This window comes from Camelus dromedarius, chromosome 14, assembly GCF_036321535.1.
Source record: "Camelus dromedarius isolate mCamDro1 chromosome 14, mCamDro1.pat, whole genome shotgun sequence".
Taxonomy (NCBI): domain Eukaryota; kingdom Metazoa; phylum Chordata; class Mammalia; order Artiodactyla; family Camelidae; genus Camelus; species Camelus dromedarius.
The window spans coordinates 67,392,285-67,413,121 of record NC_087449.1 but is presented as its reverse complement, the minus strand read 5'-3'; the positions used below and the strand labels follow the sequence as shown (position 1 = coordinate 67,413,121).

Here is a 20,837-nt window from a genome sequence, read left to right as displayed (position 1 = left end):
TCGCATCAGTGGCTCAGGAGGGCAGGGAAGCCAGCCTCCTGTCCTGAGACCCCGCCGGCCTAACCAGGCCCCAGCGCCACCCGTGTGACTCCTCCTCTCCCCGCAGGATCTCCCTGCAGGTCTGTGAGCACTCTGCACCTGGCCAACACCCAACACCCACCCAGACCTGTTAGTGAAACACGAGGGGCGGCGCTGTGCGTCAGTGACCAGAGGCCCTGGGAAGCAATGAAGAGCACACGAGGGTACGCAGTGCGGGGCTATCAGCACACATTCTCCCAGCACAACCTCCGGGCGGTGCGGTCTGCACAGGCAACCTGGGCCTCAACCCCCAGAGCCTCAGGGGGCAGACGTCTGCTGTTTGCTGTTTAAGTCACTCAGTATACGGCATTTTGTTACAAAGAGCAGACTAAGATGACTAAGATGTCTGGTCCAGAAAAGCCAGGGACAAGGCGCACAAAAAGACAAAGGACAAACCGGGAGGGGACCCTGCAGTCATGTCTCAGATAAAGAGAGAGAGTGCCCTCTGTGTACAACGAACTCTGAACATCCGATGAGCAGGTGCAAGGACGCTCCCGGAAAATGGACAAAAGACATGAGTAGACTCGTCACACACGAGAACACATTCAGCCTCACTGATGGTCAGAGAAATGTAAATCACACCCCTGTGACACCACTACCCACCCGTCGGATCAGCAGAGTTCAAACCCTTGACGAGGCAACCACGGGGGGGCCCGTGGGGAAAGAGGTCCCCCAAACACCGCCAGTGAGTGCAGGGCACCGAGCAACCCCTCTGGAGAACCTGGACAGCGTCTAACAAAACAATGCACACGTCTACCCTCCGATCCAGCAAGCCCACTCCCGGGAACTCGCCCTGAAGACACGCCTCCCACAGCACGGAAGTGCACGCGCACAAGACCACCCGCCTCAGCATCACGCACAGCTGCAGGATGCTGGAAACCATCCAAGTACCCAAGGGACTAAACTGCAGCCCACGGTGGAGCACGTGCAGCTGGAGAAAGGAGTGAGGGGCGCTCCGTGGATGCCGGGGACGGCCAGGCTGTGCTGGCGCCGTGAGAATAGCAAAGTGCGAGGCCGCACGTGCACAAGTCTGCTCCCTCTGTGTACAAAGTGGAGCAGAGACAACACCACACACCTGCTATCTTTGCAAAAAGCAGCCCAGGAGGGAGGGGCCTGGAGCAGCAGAGCCGGCTCCCACCAGCACGCTTCTCTCAGGTCACTTTTTGGCGGAGCTTTGACTTTTAAAACCGTATTTGTGTTCTGTATATTAAAAAAAGGAAATGAAATGAAATCAGTAAGGATGGGTGGGGAAATAGCTACAAAACTGAAAGCAAACAGGGACAGAAGGGCCCGACTTGTGTTCAAATGAACAGCCCGACCAACAGGAGGGGCGAAGCCGAGAGACCCAGGACCCCTCTCTGGCCACGCCCCTCGGTGCCGGCAGCGAACGCACCCTGAACCCTTTGCAGTAGGTCTGTTTTTCATAGCGGCACGAATGAAGCCAGTCTGACATTACTGTAGATGTGTTCTAGGACTGGGCATCCGAGTGGCTGTGCTGATGGTGCTGGAAGCCAGGGTTCCCAGTGGAAGGAGAGGTGCGGACGCGGAGGTGAGACCCAGGGAGCCCTGCCGGGTGGATGGGGCTCAGCAACAACCCGGTTCCCGAGCCGTGCACGCGGCCCAGATGTGTGTCCATGCGTGCGTGTGTGTGTAAGGATGTGAGCGCACGTGTCCCGACATGTGCGCACGTACGTGCATGTGCGTTTCCACATGTGAAGTGTCCCAGTGCTGTCCACTGAGGGGGCGTAGAAACAAAGCCAGTCCCAGAGCCCAGACCCAGACTCTAACACGTCCCCCTTTACAGAGAACCAGGGCTCATCAAAGCCAAGGAGGTCTGAGAAACTGTCACAGTCCAGAGGAGCCCGCGCCGGGGTCCTGGATGGGGTCCCGGGGCAGACAAGGACATCAGGTGAGGGGATTCGACCCGTCTGGACTTCGGGTGGTAACAGCACAACAGGAGACATGCATACCAACGACGCTAACGGCAGGGAGCCTGGGACGGTCCATGGGATCTCTCCGCACTATCTGCACAGCTTTTCTGTAAGTCTAACCTTTCCTAAAATAAAAAGAGTTTTAGAAAAAGGAAGGGGTGGGACACCACAGCTCCTCACAGACGCAGCTGACCCCAGGGCTGGAGCCTCCCGAGCCAGAAAGTAAGGAAATGCTCAGAAGACAAAACACGGGGGAGGACGCCGCGGGGGAGGACATCACGAGGACACAGCCTGAAGGGACTCTGGCTACACACGGGGCAATCTGAACACCAGACTGAGTAGGGGCGGAAATTTTAAAAACACCCACATCAGCACGGACTCAGTGGCCGAATCAGTCCACCCGCCCACCCGCGGGGGAGAAGGGAGGGTCCTGGACAGGAGGCAGTGGTGGAGGGAGGGCTGGAGCTGGAAATCTCCACTCCGACGGGGGCGGCAGCCACGGACGCCGATCTAGGGGGACCCTGGGGTGAGGAGCTCCCCACAGTTTGCCGATTAGTTGCAAGGAGGAAAACGGGAACTCGACAGTGGAGACATCACACAGCACCTGACCAGAGGATCAAAATTAACCAGGCCAGTGAGGCACAGAGGGGCACCACAGCCCCCGTGAGACCCTGGGGACATGCCTCACTCCCGGCGTTCCGGCGGGGATGTACAAACTGACCCCACCAGGAGGAAACATGGACGAATCCTAAATAGGAACTTTCTTTCTAAAACACTTTTTTGTTTGTTTTTTTCATTTTTAAATTGTTTAAAATCTGTTTTTTGTTGTTTTTCTAAAACACTTTTTAAAGAAGAGAGACTACGGTATAAAAAAATATAATCATTAAAAACGAAGAAAGGCTGTGGAACTGTTCCGGGTGTGACCCTGGAACTGACGCCGTGTGATCCTGCACTGGGTCCTGGACTGGACAGGAGTGCAGAGGACACGGCGGGACAGACGGGCAGAACTGGAACACGGCGGGGAGAGGGGGGCACGGACCCGATGCTGAGTGACCTGAGGTGGCCCCTCACGGTGCTTTCACAGGGGACCCTGTTATTGAGAAACACACACAGAGGCATGTGAGCGTGGTGTCTGCAATTTACTCTCAAATGGTTCAGAAAAAACACGTGTGTGAGTCTACACACACACCTACACACACACACCCACACACACACACACACACCCACACACACACCCCACACCCACACCCCCACACACACGCGCAGGGAGGGAGGGGGGCAGAAACGTGAGGAAGTAAATGCAAACGAAGCAAATGGGGCAAATGTCAACAGTGAGTGAATCTAGACCAAGACTCGACCGGGGTTCTTTCTGTTTCTGCAACTTGTCTGCAAGTTTTTAAAGAAATAAAGTCCTACTCTGCCTTTTTTTTAAACAAAAACCAATGCTAAGAAAACGAAAAGGCAAGCCAGAAACTGAAAAACAGTCATAGTCCACCCATCCCACAAAGGACTTAGATCCAAAATACATGAAAGAAACTCCCACCCACGCCCAGGAGAAGATAGACACCCCAGCGAGGCGGCGGCCACACGGCAGGGCAGGCTAGCAGCGGCCAGCAAGCCCCGGACAGGAGCGCGGCAGCACTGGGCACCCGGGAGACGCACATGAGAGCCGCAGCCACAGCCCTGAGAGCGGCCAACGGTAACCCACCAGCAAAGCCAGGCGCGGTGAGCACGCGGGGACAGCAGGCTCGCAGCCGAGCCGGTGCCGCCGCTCTGGACAAGCCGGCATCCCGAGAAAGCACGTGCCTATCTGTGCAGAGACCCAGCAGCCCTGTTCCATGGCGTCTCCCAGAGAGAGAAAACACACGTCCACAAAAGGGCCTGCCCGGGAGTGCTTCACTCACAAACTGGAAAGGCCCACCCTCAGGAAAGTGAAGAAACAGGCACAGGACAGAAAACTCAGCAATAAAACGAACGACCACAGGCGCGAACGTGCACACCGCTCCGCTGGACGAGAGCGATGCAGGCGCCCGCACGTGGTCTGCGCTACTCCACGCAGGTGAGTGCAGAAACAGGCAGAACCGACCTGCGGCTGCCGTGGGCTGAGCGACGGTCCCCAGAGACACCAGGTCCTGGTCCCCAGAACTTGCCAAGTATGACTTTATCAGGTAAAGGGGTCTTCTCAGATGGGATTCAGCAGAGGATCGTGGGCAGGAAAGACCCTCCCGGACCATCTGTATGAGCCCTGAACAATCCCGAGTGTCCTTACAGGCGGAAGGCAGAGGGGGCTGGAGACAGACAGAGGAGCAGGCGCAGCCAGGATGGAGCAGAAGAGATGTGACGATGCCGGCCTTGAAGACTGGGGGCACGGGGATGCGGCCACAGCCAAGGACCGTGCAGCCCCAGGAGCTGGAAGAGGCAGGAAGGAGCCTCCCCTACAGCCTCCAGAAGGGGCACGGCCCTGCCCCCACCTTGTCTCCAGCCCAGGGAGCCTGGCTTCAGATCTCTGGCCTCCAGAGGTCTGTCGTCCTGATCCATCCAATTTGTGGTCATTTCTTAAGCAGTCACTGGAAATTAAGGAAGTTTCTAAAGATAAAAACCCCACCAGCAGTTGCCAATAGGGGGTGGGAATGGACTGGAGGGGACAGGAGGGGACTTCTGGATCTGGTTCTGCATCTGTACTGCAGTGGCGGTGACACGGTGACCCATTAATCAGGACTCACGCAGTTAGCAGACGTCCGTCTAGGTCACCACAGGTAAGCTTCGCTTCAAGAACAAAACTATCACCTGAGCCCCTGACATCCTGGGGACCAGACCCCTCCTCGACTTGCCAGATGGAAGAGCCAGCAGAGCCACCTTCTGTTCAGCTGGACTGAACCCAGTTTCTGTTCCCAGTAACCGTCAGTCTCCACTGACACCTACAGAGGCGTGTATGTGCACACAAAGACAGCTCAGCACCGCGCAGGTTCCTGCTCCCCGCTCCCAGGATGACTCCCTGCCTCGCTCCCCGCGTGGGAGGCATCCGCGTCATTCTGATTCCACAGGAGGTCAGGGGCCCACAAGGGGGCACGCTGCTAGAGCGAGAAGCGAGACTACAGAGGACGCACCGCAAGAGGGAAGGAAGGGCGCTGCCGAACACAGGACCACGGACCAACGTGCCGGGCAGTCACCAAACTAGTAACCGGGAGGGGGAGTCCTCCAGACCACTCCCCGAGGCGGGGTCAGGAACCACCCTCAGGAATAAATCTTCAGCTGTTTCCCAAAGTGAAAACCTGACAAGGTTTAGAAGGAGGGGACAGTTACAGAAGCACCTTTGCCTGTGGCAGCCCACTGTCCCCAGTCGTGCCTCTAGAAGAAATAGAAGAGGAACCCAGCTCCATGTTTAACCAGAGACCTGTGCGTCTACAGAGCAGAAGGAGCCACAGCCACGGCCTGGGCCTGGAGGGGAAGCCATTTCCTCCTTCTCCCCAAGGAACCAGCACCGACAGGGCGACACGAGGCACCGCCGGGCGGCGTGCTGGGGCTCACATCACTGAATCAAAGGGGAGCTGCTTCGCTGCGGGAAACACCAACTGAGGCACTGAAGTCGGAGATGTGAGGCTCAGCACACCTTCAACTCCTGGGCCAAAACCAAACCGCAGCCGGTTTGAAGGCCCGCAGTGGATGAGACCTGGAACCGGGCAGAACTGAGCTAAACAAAGAAGTGATGGAGACGAAGAACAGCCTCCTTCCAAAAGTCAGGAGGGGCTCTGGGAGGATGGCAGAGCGGGAGGCGCCAGGAGCCCCACCCGGACGACACCTGCACGGGCAGGACCGTCTGATGTGATTATTTTGGAACTCTGGGGACAGGGCAAGAACTGGACGGTAACTTGTGGTCAACGTGGTTAAGTTTACACCTCTGGCTGCTAATCCGCCCAGAGACATCAGTGCTGAACAACAAAATCACAAGACACGCAGAGAAACAGAAGAGAGCGGCCCATTCAAAAGAAAACCGCAGTCAACAGCAACTGGCCCTGAAAGCCACTAAGGGCGGGTGTGCTGGACAAAGACCTTAAAACTAAGGTCTTAAAGACACTCAAAGAACTAAAGGAAGATGTGGAGAAAGTCAAGAAAACTACGGGTGAACAAGATGGAAATACCAATAAAGAGACAGAAAGCCTCAAAAGAAATCCTGAGCTGAAAAGTGCAGTAACAAAGAAGACGCAATTAGGACTGGAATTTGCTTCAAAATAAGTCAAAATGGGTTGTGCGAGAGGGTGTGGACAAAACAGGACAGTCCATGAGGTGGACGACTGCTGAAGTTACACGGGGTGCACTTTACCATCTCTGTTTATGCCCAGAACGTCCATCAGAGAGGTTTTTAAAGGAACGAGAAGGGAGAGAGGAATTTGCAGGTAAATTGTCAGTAATGGTCTATGAGGGGGGCGAGAGGGGCGGCAGCAACCCACCCTTCCCAGGGCTGAGCCCGGACCTTGAACTGATGGAGACAAAGAAAAACCCCCTGGGGCCTCGTCCCCTCCCAACTCCGGGGACGCTCCCGGGGGAGGGAAGAGGGCCCACGCGGCACCACCAGCATTGTTCTCACCTCCACGCGACCTGTCCGCGATGGGAGTGCCTGATTCAGAGTTCACCCCAGGAATGCTTAACCCATTTTCACTGTTCCACGCGGCAAGTAATTTGCGGGGAAAATCACTTCTTGCCCCGGAACATTTCCTTTCCAGATTACGCTGAGGAAAGTACACTTGATGACGGTAAAATGGAATCCAATATTCCGTGTTAAGATAAACCCCACATCAGAAAGAACTGATGAGCTATTACACAGCCACACTCCAAGAGCTCCACAGAGCAGCAAGGCATGGGACCCACCTGCCGGTGCTGAAGCATTTCAGTGAAGACTTACAAAACCGGGGGGAGGGTATAGCTTGGTGGCAGAGTGTTTGTTTAGCATGCATGAGGTCCTGGGTTCAATCCCCAGTAAGTAAGTAAGTATTCCCCCCCCAAAATTCCCAAATTTAGTAAAACAAATGTTTTTAAAAAAGAGTTCAGTAATAACTGTGTCATGTTAGACATAGTCGTTTCAGCATAAAGATCAAATTAGTGGGGAGGGTATAGCTCAGTGGTAGAGTGCATGCCTAGCACACACAGAGTCCTGGATTCAATCCCCAGCACCTCCACTAAAAAACAAAAACAAATAAACCTAATTACCTCCCCCCCAAAAAAGGTAGAAAAAATAAATTTTAAAAAAAGAACAATTAAAAAAAAACAAGCAAATTGTAATTACCATCCTGGAGGGCACATAACATAAAGAAGTGGAGAGTGACATGGAGCCCCCACACAGCTCCTTCACTGGCTCCCTCTGTGTCAGCCCTCCCCAGGGCTGAGGCTGCCCCCGAGCCCATTAACATCCCCCTCAAGGTGGCCGCCAGCCCCAGAAGCCCCATCCCTCCTGCTTAAATCCCACCCAAAAGTGTATCAGCATTTTAGCCGAAAGTCCTGGTAACAAAGAAAGAAAAGCAGAGCTGGGCACGCCAGCTTCAGCAGAACCACGCTGACCGTGTGCTCGGCGCTGACCAGCATCCCTGCCCCGAGACGCTCACCTGATGGGGACTCTGAGTCACACGCCCTGAGGTGCGGGCATTGCGGAGGTCAGCCACGCTGGCACAGGAGATCACTGCCCGGCACCCCATTCTCCCTCCAAAGGCCCCCCAAGGCAGCTCTTGGTCCTCCACTCCTCTGTCAGCTGCACAGTGACGCAGGCAGACTGACCACCACGGAGGGTGTCTTGGCCTTTTTAAAATTTTTACTTTGGGGGGGGCGGTACTTGGGTTTATTTCTTTATTTATTTTATTTTATTTTTAGTGGAGGTGCTGGGGATTGAACCTAGGACCTCGTGCATGCTAAACACATGCTCCACCACTGAGCCATCCTCTCCCCCTACTTTTTAATTTTTAATTTACTTGTTACATTGATACCTGCTTTTTCAGACAAAAAAATGGAATCTCGAGAGTAGCATGTTTTGGTTTTCCAGAGAACCTGGATCAACAGTGTACATGACGCCTCTTTATTACACTTCCTACGGCTGAATCCTGTGAGCGCTCACGCTCGGCTGTGGTACAGACCCAGAGTCCACTGCAGGAAACATTCACCTCTTGTGCGGATTCAAGCTTTACTGTGCTTATTATCATTTGAAAAATACATTCAAATGGCCTCATCTTTCAAAATACATATTGATTTGATAACTATGAATAAATGCCATTAGGATGCACAACGCCCCCTGAACTATTTATCCCATCAGCCAGCAGAACACACTCTCACCGTCAAGAGGGGAAACGATCACAGCAAAGCTATCGCTAGGAAGTGTTTCCTACAACCATACTCCACGCTCGTTATCCGGGCTGCTAATAATGACTGCACAGCTTATTTAAGGGAAAAAATGTCAATGGCGACTGTGCGGAGCCCACGCCAGGAGGGACCCGAAACAACCCGAGGGCCTCACGTTGCCGTCCGCTCCCGCCGGGCTGTTAAACGCGTACTCCAGCTGGAAGACGATGGCGAACGCGGGGTGACGGACCATCTCCGGGAGTCGGAGGCGGCTTCTCAAAACCAGAGCCTGGTTCCCGGAGCTGGGCCAAGAACACAGGGAAGGGGCAGGTCAGGCGGTGGCTCCCGCCGCCCAGCTCATCCGCTCAGGGACCGGGGCACCAGGCACTGCTGGTGCAGTGAGTCCCCTCCAGAGCAACGCCACCCACCTCTTCTGTGTGCCTGGCCCCCAAGGTAATTCCCCAGGCAGAGCCTTTTTTAGATGCTACAATCAACTCCCTCCCAAAGTGCCAGCATTCGTGTCTGGAGGATGGAAGTCTCCTGGAGGCTCCCCCTCCTCCAGGGCCGGCCTCTGGTGCCCCGGGGAGATGTCTCTGATTCTGCTGTGAGAAGCACAGGACCGGACAGAGTGACAGACCTTACTGCCCCCGGTTCTCCGTCATGAGAAACAGATCACAGGGCACATCTGGAGGAAAGCGTGTCTCCACAGCTGGAGGCACCAGTCATGCCAAGGCCAAACTGTCAGCACAAAAAGGGGATCGTCCCAAGCTCACAACACTGAGGTCTGCTCCTAATGGAGCAAAGGCACCGGGAAGGACCCAGGGGGTGAGCGCACGCCTCACGTGCAAGAACCACCTCCTTCCGGCCGCAAATGGCAAAATACCCTTCTTTCTTACGGGTGAGTTGTGTTCCATTACACATCTCTGCTGCATCTGCTTTATCCATTCATCTATTGACGTGCACTTAGGATGCTTGGCAATATAAAGAATGTTGCTGTTAATAGTGGGGTGTATGTATCTTTTTGAATTAATTCTTGTTTTGTGGTTGGCTTTATTCCTTTGATAACTACGTAAGTTTAAAAAGCTAAAGCTCTAAACGTTCTTAGAAAAATGAACAGTACGCATATGCAAATTTTTAAATATGTGCAGTACATCACGTATATGTATTTACATACAATATATTCCATATGTGCAGTCAAATTGTAACAGTTCTACCTAATAAAACTGAAAACTGAAGAAAAAAAAAAAGAACAACCTCCTTCCACTGTGACCCCAGGTAGGTGCCCACCCACACCTCCGGGCTCCACATGGGCTGGGACTTGGGACGCTGCCAAAAATAAATACCTGGCCTTCGAAGAAGAGCCCACTTTGCGGCTGAAGCTGGCAGAGCGCGTCAAGGCCACCTCCATCTCGGGCACCAGCACCAGGACCTGCGGCCTCTGCACGAAGCCCAGCCCGTTGTGCACGCCCACACGCAGGCGCCGCTCCAGGATCTCCAGGGCACTGCCGTCCAGCGGGCCGTCCGCCTGGGGAGAGCACGCAGCGCAGAGTAAGGCCCGCGCAGGTGGAGCCTAGAGGGCACAGTCCGATCAGAACGGCCGGCCCTCGGGTGTTTTCAGGTAGCCCGGGGTCCTCTCACCAGCACGACCCTGCAGGGTGACACGCCCCTTAGACGCCTGAATCACCCAACTCCTGCTCTAGGTTTCCAGGGTTGAGCTATAAGTCTCAACACGCAGCAAGCTAGCAACCAGGGGCTCCTCCGGCAGGACCTGGGGCGTCAAGGTGCAGGAGCCCGGTATCCCCAGAGTCAAGGGCAGGCTGTGACAGAAGCACCTGGGGGCTGAAGCCGGCAAGCTGCAATGCCTCTGCCCTCCCCCAACTCGGACACTGGAGACGTGGGGCGGAAGGGGCCGCAGGAAGAGGAAGCATACTTAGGCAGTAAGTCATAAACCAATAAAAATGGAATCTGCCCCAAAGTGGGCACTGGATATTAAAGTGTTTCATCTTACCAAAAAAAATGCACAGACGCCCTAACAAATGAGCAAGGATACTCCTCCAGGCCATTACTGTTGATTAAATTATGTGATTGTTGCAAGATGATCCCTGAATTTTCACATTTTCTTCATGGCCCATTAATCATGCTGAACGGACCTCAATTCAGCCCATTAGTCTTTGAGTAATGAAAAGAAAAGGATGGAGACAAGCAAGTCTCCGCCCGCTGGACAGGACCAGACGTACAAAGACAGTAAAAACACAGTAAAGTGACTTTTATGGGAACATATAAAATTCAACAGCGATGCTCTTAAACACCTCCGGCCTCGGGCAGCAGCCCCCGAGCAGGAAGGAAGCGTGCTCTGCTGCCCTGCGCCCCTCTGCTCGGAGTCTGCTCCACATGAGGCCCCGTCACACGGAGCTGCATTTTCAAGAACGGACGGAGAACACCTCCAAGTCTGTCTCGCTCGTGGGAGTGTGTGTGTAATTAATAACCTGCGGACTTCACAGGCCACCAGGATGGGCACCGTCCTCAGAAGCGCAGGTTAAAGACCACAGACACCCTGAAAATGTCCTTTGTAAATGCACATTACTTTACGGTTTCCCTACGCTACTGGGAGGTTAATTCACGCTGAAGTGAGGACTGACTAAGTTGCGTCGAAGCTGATGTTGGTTAATGTCTCGGGATAACAGCGACTCCGTCAGCATCAAGGTTAAGACAGTGGCTCGAGTGTCCCTGTTGAGCCGCAAAGAGGAAAAGGCAGGACCACGGGCGTCACAGCGGCTGCACCGCCCACCTCGGCGGCTCAGGAGGCCGGCAGCGTCCCCAGCTCTGCCGGCCGCGGGCACCTCCGCGGCTCAGACGAGGGGCCCCGACCCCAGACTGTACCTCCCGGCAGTGGTCGCCGATCAGCAGCTCCAGGAGCTCCTCTTCGAACTTCTCGAGGGAGGGGTAGAGCGTGAAGAACAAGTCGTCCAGGTACCACGTGAGAGGCTTCTGAAGGCGAGGCTTTCGGAGGGCGTCCCCTGGACAACGAGAGGCAGAGATGGAGGACCCGCGGAAACAGCCACCCAAGGGTCCTCTCATCCCCCCAGGTCCGGGCCGCGGGCATTGCCCAGACAGAACTCTCAAACAGAGCCCAGTTCAGTTCAGACCCAGACGCGAAACTCATCAGACAAGTGCAAATTCGGTTCCGGGTCCATATTCTACCCCAAACCTGCTCCAGGAGCAGACCTTACCACCCAGAGCACACGGGCTGCCAGACACGGAGGGACAGCTGGTCCCAACACTCAGCTTCTCCAGCAAGAGCACAGCCCACGGTGTCAGCTGTCCCTGCTCCGCGTTTGCCCTGAACCATCTGGAAGCGTGCAGGAATTCGCATGCACACGGCCCAGTGATGAGCAGAAACACCGGCCGGGCTGGCGCCCCGAGAGGAAGGTCCCGCCCCTGCAGACATGCGCCCGGCTGAGCGCTCCATGGGGACAGAAAGGGACAACGACCCCCGGCATCGAGCCCAGCGCCTGCGCCGAGCAGGTGCGTGGAGACTCGGCCATGAGAGGGCAGAGTCTCGTCTGTTTGGAGAGGCCTTCTCCACAGGCTCTGGAGCAAAGGCCGACACAGGCAGAAAAGGGCAAGGCCAGCGGCTTCCCTGCAGACACAGCCCCCGGGGTTCTGCCTCCTGCATCCCCATCATCGTCATCTTTCTGGATCTGCCTCTCTGTCTCTTTCTAAATTCTTATGACTATTTAAATATTCAGGTACACGGTCTTAGATTTTAAAAGCCAATTCCAAAGTTTAAAAAAAACATTCAACTGACGTAAGACTCAGTGCTGATGAAACTACAGTGAAAAGCACACTGTCCTGCTGGAAGCTTACACATCAGCACAGCTAAGAGGCAATCTCCTCTTCACCTCTGTAAGTATCAGGAGTCTTAAAAATATCCCTGCCTACCTTCTGTCCCCGTGATGCCACCTTTGAACCTATTTAGTGGAACAATCCACCATGGAAGTGGCGCTTTCAGGGCAAGAATACTCACTAGAACGTTATTCACAACAGACAAAAATAAGAAGCCACCAACTGTGCAAGAGGAGGAGAAAGTTAATCCACTGTTCATTCAAAATGAGAACAAAAATCATATCGTCAAAGATAATTTAATGATCGAAAAATAGTCATGATATTGCAGGTGGAAAGGACAACATACAAAACTGTGTATTAGTCCATTTGGCGACAATTTTTATCTACAATATACGCATTTACATGCATACGTGTGTATCTGCAGATAGTAATCACGGATTGTTTATTTCCTTCTTCATAGTTTTCTATATCTTCCCATCACAAATACGCATTAGGTTTGATACCTCTGAGAAAGTTTATGTACTCCTGTCATACTTTTTAAGTGTTTAAAACAGGTCAGTTGCTGAATCGGAACCAATTAAAAGCGCAAGTATCATGACTCACAGAAGCCAGAAGGTGGGAACAACCAGTGTCCACCGACAGATGAGCAGGGGAACAAAATGCGGTCCAACCACACAACAGCGCATCATCCAACCTCAAGAAAGGAAGGAAATTCTGGCAGCTGTTACAACGTGGATAAACTCCGAGGACTTCATGCTGAGTGAGACGGGCCAGCCACAAAAAGACAAGCACTGTACGATTCCATTTACCCGAGGTACCTGAGGTCCTCAAATTCAGAGACAGAGAGTGGAATGGAGGCGGCTGGGGGCGGGGGGCCTGGGGGTCAGCATTTAAGGTTCAGAGTTTCGTTCTGTAGGATGAGAACGTTCTGGAGTTGGAGGGTCCCACAATGACGTGCGTGTGCTCAACCCTACAGAAATGCAGGCTTAAAAACAGGTGGAACAGCCCATTTTAGGGTATGTCTATTTTACCACAGATTTTTTAAAGTGCAGAAATATGGAAAATGCAACCTTCCTTGAAAGGGTCAAGCGAGCGTCTAAAGCACACGCGGAACTGGGAGCCTCCCGCGGAGAGACGGGGAGAGGGACAGGTGGGCAAGGCTGAGGGGTCCGCCTCCCCCACCACAGAGGCAGGAAGCCCGAGGCCCCAGACGGTTCCCGCAGGGTATCAGGGAACACAGGCAGAAGGCCTCAGGGACCCCGAGGAGCCCCAGACGCCGGCCCGAGAGCGAGCAGAGTGTGCAGGGGGAGGAGAGGGAAGCGGGCTGGGGGGCCAAAAAGGGTGCTTGTCATCCCCTTACTTTTGCAGACTCCATACTTTTTATTCTGCAAGTTAATTCGTGTGTCTGCAACACAGGGCAAACAGGGACACATCTCCCTGAGGGATTTCGGTGTTTTCGACACACGACCTCTGCCTTTTTCCGGGACCCTGAGCCGCACGCCCCGTCCCTGGCACATGCTCACTGCTTTAAAGCCCAGATGGGCTCATTTGCTGGTTACCAAGTAATCCCTCTGCTCTGGGTCACAGGTACACTGTTGGCCAGAACAGGTGGTCAAAGTCAAGCGGTCCAGGTCTCTACGGGCAGTCACGGGGGCGGGGGGAGGGGCAGGCTCCCTGTACCCCTAGTGAGACCCCCCTCAGCTCCTCCCCCACCCCACACGCAGCCTTGACGCCATCAGGACCACCTCACCCTGCCCCCACACCGACCAGGCTTCCATCACAGCCCGGGGAGCCGGGCCCCCCAGGACAGCCCACCCGCTCGTCCCCGGGCCAGAGAGCAGCCCAGGGGCATGCCCACGGAGCACACTGGGGAGAACACACTGGCTGCGTCCGGCACCCTCTTCCCTGACTCCTGAGCTGAGCAGCAAAAACACCGGACCCCGAACGGACTCCCCTGCCCGTTACCCGCTCACCTTCCCTAACGTCAAGTCCTGTTTGCTACAAAAGCACAAACGGGAAATGAATGTCCCTACGCGCCCTCCAACAGGAGACGGATCAGACCTCCTGGACGCTCCGCGGCGGAGGGCAGCCACCGGGTCCCCGGGTCAGAGGAGCCTCCTCGGCTCAACTTAAGGCAGAACCTTCCCGACGGAGGCACACCAGCTCACGTGGCTGGGCTCCTCCTGTGTTCCCGGGGCTGTGCTTTACCCACCCATCCCATTTGCTCCCCAAACTCGTCTCTCGGGCAGATCCTGCTAATGTCCGCAGTTTACAGAGGAGGCAGCAATGGCAGAGGCCTGGACAGGTCAGGAGACCCCCGAGTCATACGGGGCCGGGAGCGGAGCCGGCCCTCACCACCGCCGGCCTCAGGGCTCTTCCCCAAACATCCAGCATCACCCACGGAGCAGTTTGACCACCTGAAATTGTCATTCATTCATTCATTTATTCATTCATTCAGCTGACCAGCATCAGTGGCCAGGACACCAGCTGCCCCAGCAGCGTTGACCTCCCAGGGTGGAGGACTCTCGTCCCTTGTGCTCTGCAACTGGGTCCTGCTTCCACTGACTGTTGCCAAGTCTCTGGGTGGAGATGCAGTTGCCAACAACGGCACTGCCCCTGCGGGAAGATGAACCCCTTCACAGTGATCCGTTCTCTTCTGAGACTCCCACAGATGTGCTGCAGAGAAAACGGGCGTTGCTGGCGCTTTTAACAAGCAAGAACCCCTTCCCAGGGACATCCTTCAGGGAAGCGCCTGGAAGTAGCCCCAGATGCCCGAGGAGGTCACGCCAGCCGCAGCCTCCTGGGACACAGATCTCCAGCTGAGATAGCTCAAGCACCAGAGGGCACCTCACAAGACAAGGAGAAGACTGCAACGGCAGCAGAATGAAAACGTGATTTGGGAGCAACTTAGGCAGGAATGGCTGTGACCTTGAGCTGGTCCACATTTACTCTGAAACCCCTGCTCCTGCCTGGGGTGCCCATGGTTAGACCTGCGGTCTGCCCTCGCCCACACTCGTCCCGGGAGATGGACCGACTCTGCACCAGGAGCCCCGGGGCTCACGGCATCCGCTCTACAACAACAAACAACAACAAACGAATGAATGAATCAACGAGTATATAAAAGCTATACACAAGCTGTTAGCACTGGTTTTCTCTGGGGAGTGAGGCTGGAAGGGAAAACTTTTAGTTTTCCTGTATTTATTGAATAAAGAGTGTGTCATTTTAAACTGTGGCCTTGTCCAAGAAGCTGCTCAAGGAAAAACTGCCCAGTCATTCTTAGCTTGTAAATGACTTAAAAATTCAATCCTCACGCAATGAGTGCGAATCAAAGTGGGGAGATGGACGGGAGACCACAGGCTGGGTCGCCGTCAGGGTCCCGGCTGTGATGCGCCCAGTTTGGGGGAGACAGGGAGGGGGTCCCTGGACTGCGCTGCCCCACTGCTTGTTAAGACCGTGTTGTGAACCTGCAATGACCTCAGTCAGCGCCTGAATTGAAAACAGCTCACTCCTCCCACACTGTGGCATTTACAAGTGAACAAACGTCCACACCCCAACAGGCACTGAAATAAAACCAAACCCTCCTCAAGTCAGACCCGTGACTCCCACCCCGAAGCCAGCACCAGTTCCCGCCGGAGCCGTCAGGGCTAGAAAACATAATCCAGCAATGAAACTCTCTTTCAAGAGTGAGCCACAACAGCCTGTAAGATCCTGGGCAGAATTTACAACGGAGACAATGACCACTGTCGGGAAGCGGGCTCGGTGCCTGCGAGGCCGTGCAGCCGCCAGCGTGGCCCCCGCATATCCGCGGGCCCCCGGGTGGTCTCGGGAATTGCAGGGAGGCTGCGTGTGCTCCCTTCTCCCCTTGAAGAGCGAGCGCATCTCCCGGGCTCCTGCCGGTGGGAAGGGAGTGCCCTCCACCCACCCCTCCTGCCAGTCTCTGGTCCTTTGTCTTTAAACAGCAACAATGTAAACTGTCCTTTGGCACCACCGCATCCCTTAAGTGTCCCAGCGACCGGCCACTTCTGAAAACACAAACTTCAGGACCAGGACCCGAAATCGTGCTCCTTTAACTCAGAACTCCTCTCTGTAACACGACCCCCAGACATCCCCGTCCGACGTGAGACACAGAACAAAACAGGGCCTGTCTGGGCGCCTGGGCGTCTCCCTCACCTCCAGGAGGGACGCAGAAGCAGGTCTGAGCCACGCATGTGTATTGTAATGTTTTATGTGCAGTTCTGCTGACTCCCACTGGCAAGTCACAAAGTGATGGACACATTCAGGCCCCAAGAACATTCTGTTTAAATACCCAGAAACCCAGGTGGGAGAGAGCCACAGAAGCTGACTTCCATGCAGGCGCATCTAGGCTCCTAATAGCCACGCAATTGGAGCGGTACCCACAGGGCCTCCCTGATCAGTGGGCGGGGGCTCAGATCTGGACTCAGGCCTGCACATTCTCTTCATCAGTCCCAACAGCAAAACCATGAGGCTCTCTCTCTGCCTCCTCGTGACTCTGCCTCCTCCTTCCTCTTGGGAGAACACAGGCACGTTACAGAGGCATAACACCCCCTACACAGGACACTGGGGACTTAGAGCTCAGAGGCCCAGGGCAGATCTAATCCCGGGACCCCTGGGAATTGCCCCTGTTCACAGTTAATTTATCACTTCCCGTGTATCATCGTCTCTTTCTGAGACGCTGGAGAAACAGTGACCTTGTGATGGTGACAACCACCGGCCCAGGAATTCTTGAACTCAGATAACAAGGTCTGCGCCCCAGCTGGCCCGGAACACCCAGGGACATCATTACCGAGACAACCACACTCCGCCTGGGGCTGAGCATCTGCCTTCTCTTCTCGGTCCTGAGGGTTTCTGTTCTGAACCAAACACTCAGCACCTCAAAGCTTTCCTCCCCAGCTGCTCACACCTGGACGGGAGCAGGGAGCCAGCCCACCGAGACAAGAGGGCCCAGCAGCGCCAGGTGGGGAAGGCCGGCGTGCTCCCTTCTGCACTCTTCCAGACGGCCAGACGAAAAGCCCCTAACAGTGCCCAGGAAGAGCACAAGGCTGAGAGGTGAGGCCCGTCAGCAGGACCCAAGAGCAGAGCGACCCCCGCAGCGCTCACGTGGCTGGGAAGGGTTAGCACACACTCACCAGGAGAACCGACTTCTAAAGCACACCAGGACACAGCCCTGAGCCTTGCACCTGAGTTTCAGCTCCAACAGAGCAAGCAGCTTCACGCACAGTGGAAAGGCAGAACGGCCCGAGTGTCCACGGACAGGCAGTGCAGTCCATCCGCACCCTGGGGCACCACTCCGCCCTCCAAAGGAGGACATTCCAACTCGGGCAGCAGCACAGAGGAAGCTTGAGGACATCACGCCGAGTGAAACAGACCAGTCACAAAAGGACCAAAACTGTAGGATTCCACCTCTGCGAGGTCCCTGGAGAGTCCCTTCACAGGGACAGAGTGGAGAAGGGTGGGGGCCGGGGGCTGGGGGAGGGGAGAATGGGGTATGGTGTTTAATGGGGACAGCGTTTCAGCTCGGGAAGATGAAAACGTTCTGCAGACGGATGGTGAACATCCTTAATGCCAATGAACTGCACGCTGTAAAACAGTTAAAATCATACACTTTATGTTATGTCTATTTTACCCCAATTAAAAAATAGCAATAATCAAGGCACTGATCCGGGTCCAGTAAAGACAAGGTCCAGCAACAGAGGTCTTCCTGGCACGGTCGTCAGACACGAACGGCGGCCCTATGGAAGCACTTCCCGAGGAGGAAGACAGAGCTGACTGGAGGGATGTGAGGCAGAGACAGCACTGCCGCCATGCGTCCCCTCCCCTCCCCCTCCCCCTCCCTCCTCCTCTCTGTCCTTCTCCTGTTCCCCCTCCACCTACCCCACCTCCCCCACCTCCCCTACAACTACCACCAGGCCGTTCGCTGGGGATGCCTGGCCAGTGCACAACCCAATTCCTGCAAGGTCTGACAGGGAACTGACAGACCCTCACCCAGCGGACAGAAACAGAGCGGCCCTTACCGGCTTCTCCGTGGGCAGGAAGGAGCCCGGGTATCGGCTGCAGCCCAGACGCCAGCAGGTTCTCAGGGAGCAGGTGGAACACGGGTTCCAGGGCGGGGTGCGGCCTCAGCGTGTACTGCAGGCTGCAGTTCTCGATGAGGGTCATGTGCCTGTTTTCTGGGGGAGAAAAAACCTTCTCGCCTTCTCTGTCTCAGCTGGAACCAAGGCACCTTTGGTCAAACCAGACCAGAAACTGGGCACCCCACACAGAAACCCCACGGAAAAGAAAAGCCTTTTTCTGGGGAGACCAGGGAGTTTCTCTGTTAGTTCAGCCAAAGAGGAAAAGAATCCATCCCTAACAACTCTCTTGGTAAACTTGCAGCGAAAGAGACACCTGTTTTCACGCCAACGTGAGAAAATCTCTCCCGCTGACCTCCTCCCCCACAGCAGTGAGGGCCAGGCAACGCCTGCTCCCGGGTTCCGAGGGACCCAGAAGGCATGCTGGACCGGAGGCTGCCTCCCTTCCAGTCTCAGCCCTGCTTCCATCAGGCCCCACAACGAGCAGGACGAGGCTATGGGCCGGGGGCGGGGGGAAGGCAGACAGCAGCCACGCAGACAGAGCCCTGTCCTCCAGGAGGGGCTGCTCTTCGCCGTGGCACGCCGACACCCACGATACTCAGGAGAACGGGATCCGGACCCCAAGGAAAGTTTCAGAGGACGTGCTGGGGGAGGTGGGAGGAGGGACCGCGTCCCAGAGGAAGGGAGGCGCTCAGACACAGCACTCGGGGAGGCAGAGTGAAGGGCATCACAGAGGCCAGCGCAGGAAGGGGTACTCCCAGCCCCACAGGACCGCAGACACGCCCGCAGCACACTCCCACCAGATGGCCCACCTTGCTGTGCTTGATTTCTTGCTCTGACAGGGGCCTCCCCACCTCCTGAGGCATACCGTGTGATTTCGTAAGAAAAGAACTCGGTGTGCCCCTGCGGTGCGCTGAGGGGACTGCCCTCGCTCCGAGCCTTTTCCTCCATGCAGCACTTTCTGAGTTCTGAACCGCATGGCAGCATTACCCACTCAAGAAAAATGCCCCTAAATTTTTGGAAATGTCCCTTGAGAAGATGAGCCAAGGTCCTCAGGGCAGTTCCTCCTCAGGCCCCCTTCACATGCCCACGGCCCCGCACACCCCCCACCAGCGCCCAGAACCGAGGACCATGTGCGGCTGCGCATGCTGTTCAGAAGGTGCTGACTCCAGGATGCTTCCGGAGGGGAAACGCTGACAAATTAATAATTACATTCAACTGAGAAATAATCTAAAAGCCAGTCTTTATCAATAAAATTAAGTTTCTGCAGGGGGTGGGTGGTAGAGCGCATGCTTAGCATGCACGAGGTCCTGGGTTCAGTCCCCAGTGCCCTCATTAAAAAACATTTAAGTTTCTGGCTGATTGATCCTCTATCATGAGATTTTCACCCAAGTCAGCAGGGAGTGGAAGGGGTGGGGTAGGCCTGAACTGGTAAGGCCGGCTGGGTGGCAGACACAAAGTTCCACCACGGAACCTGGGAGACACCTCAAAGGGACAGAAAGTCACCCCCCAAATAGACCTGCCTCCACTGCCTGCCCCCACCCCGTCCCCCAGGGCCAGCCCAGGGCCCCACGCTGGGCCTCTGAGATGGCCTGTGAACCCCTCCTGCCCGGTAGCTTCCTGGGGAGGCCAGCAGCCGGAGGGGGCCCACGTCCCTCCCAGCCGGCACCAGGGCTGCTTGGGGGAGACATCCCAGCAGCACCGCGGCCGCTCCCTGTCTGCCCTAGGCAGGCCACTCAGCCGCGGGGCCGCTCGTGGCAGGTGCTCCTGCAGAACGTCCCTCCTGTCAGGCAGCACTGGACAGCCTTGCCGTGTTGGAGATGACCCATGGACTTCAAAGGTGTCTGGTGACAGCCAGGGACTGGTGATGGACAGCAAACACCTGTCTCCCACGGGCCGTCCTCTCAAAGCCACACCCTCCTCCCGGGCTAGTGTTTCAGTCTTTAAATCAGGTCAACAGTCCAAGCCCCTGATACACATTCCCCCAATCTATTGACAACATAGCCAAGCTGGTGATGGCCCATCCCTGGGGGAGTTATAAGACAGGCAGGGGCTGCAGAGGACAGTGTGGGGCGGGAGGCGGGGAGGGGACCCGGGCCCGGCCCGGCCTGTCTCTTACGTTCGATGGGGTCCTGGAGAAGCGGGTGCAGGAGGGCTCTGGGGCTGCCGTGATATAGTCTCAACCTGCAAAACAAGACGGGCGTCTGCCTCGCGCGCTGAGCCACCAAGCATCCGCGATGCTTCTCGGAAGGAAAGCACACGGGGGCCCAAGCACCACACCTCCTAGGGCTTTCTCGACCCTCCTGCAGAAACAGAGACAGCTGAGGAGAGCGCCACACAGACAGCAGCCCCCAGTGCAGCCCGAGAACCCCGGTGCTAGGAATCAACACTGGGGGAACCGGTGATGCTCTGAAATGTCCCAGGAAAAGTATGTTTGAGGCGTCTCCACAGTTGTGTATCTCAAGCGGTGGTTCTCAACCAGGGATGACTCTGCCCGCCTCGGGACATTTGTTATAGTCTGGAGACGTTTCTGGCTGTCACCGCTGGGCAGGAAGGGGGCTACTGGCATCTA

General features: G+C 55.7%; 1 protein-coding gene across 5 annotated transcripts in view; it reads right to left on the bottom strand.

Annotated features, from left to right (window-relative positions):
• Nucleotides 1–20,837, bottom strand: part of NPHP4 (nephrocystin 4) — a 103,481-nt gene that overhangs the window by 59,162 nt on the left and 23,482 nt on the right. For 3 of the 5 annotated variants that reach the window (XM_064494131.1, XM_064494130.1, XM_064494132.1), the window contains exons 6-10: nt 20,385–20,449; nt 18,209–18,364; nt 11,211–11,347; nt 9,674–9,855; nt 8,506–8,632 (exon numbers count right to left, since the gene is read on the bottom strand). In XM_064494131.1, coding sequence (XP_064350201.1) covers nt 8,506–8,632; nt 9,674–9,855; nt 11,211–11,347; nt 18,209–18,364; nt 20,385–20,449 — 667 coding nt within the window. Of the gene's footprint in view, nt 1–8,505; nt 8,633–9,673; nt 9,856–11,210; nt 11,348–18,208; nt 18,365–20,384; nt 20,450–20,837 lie in introns of those variants that run through there. The other 2 variants (XM_064494133.1, XM_064494134.1) reach the window with 2 other exon arrangements.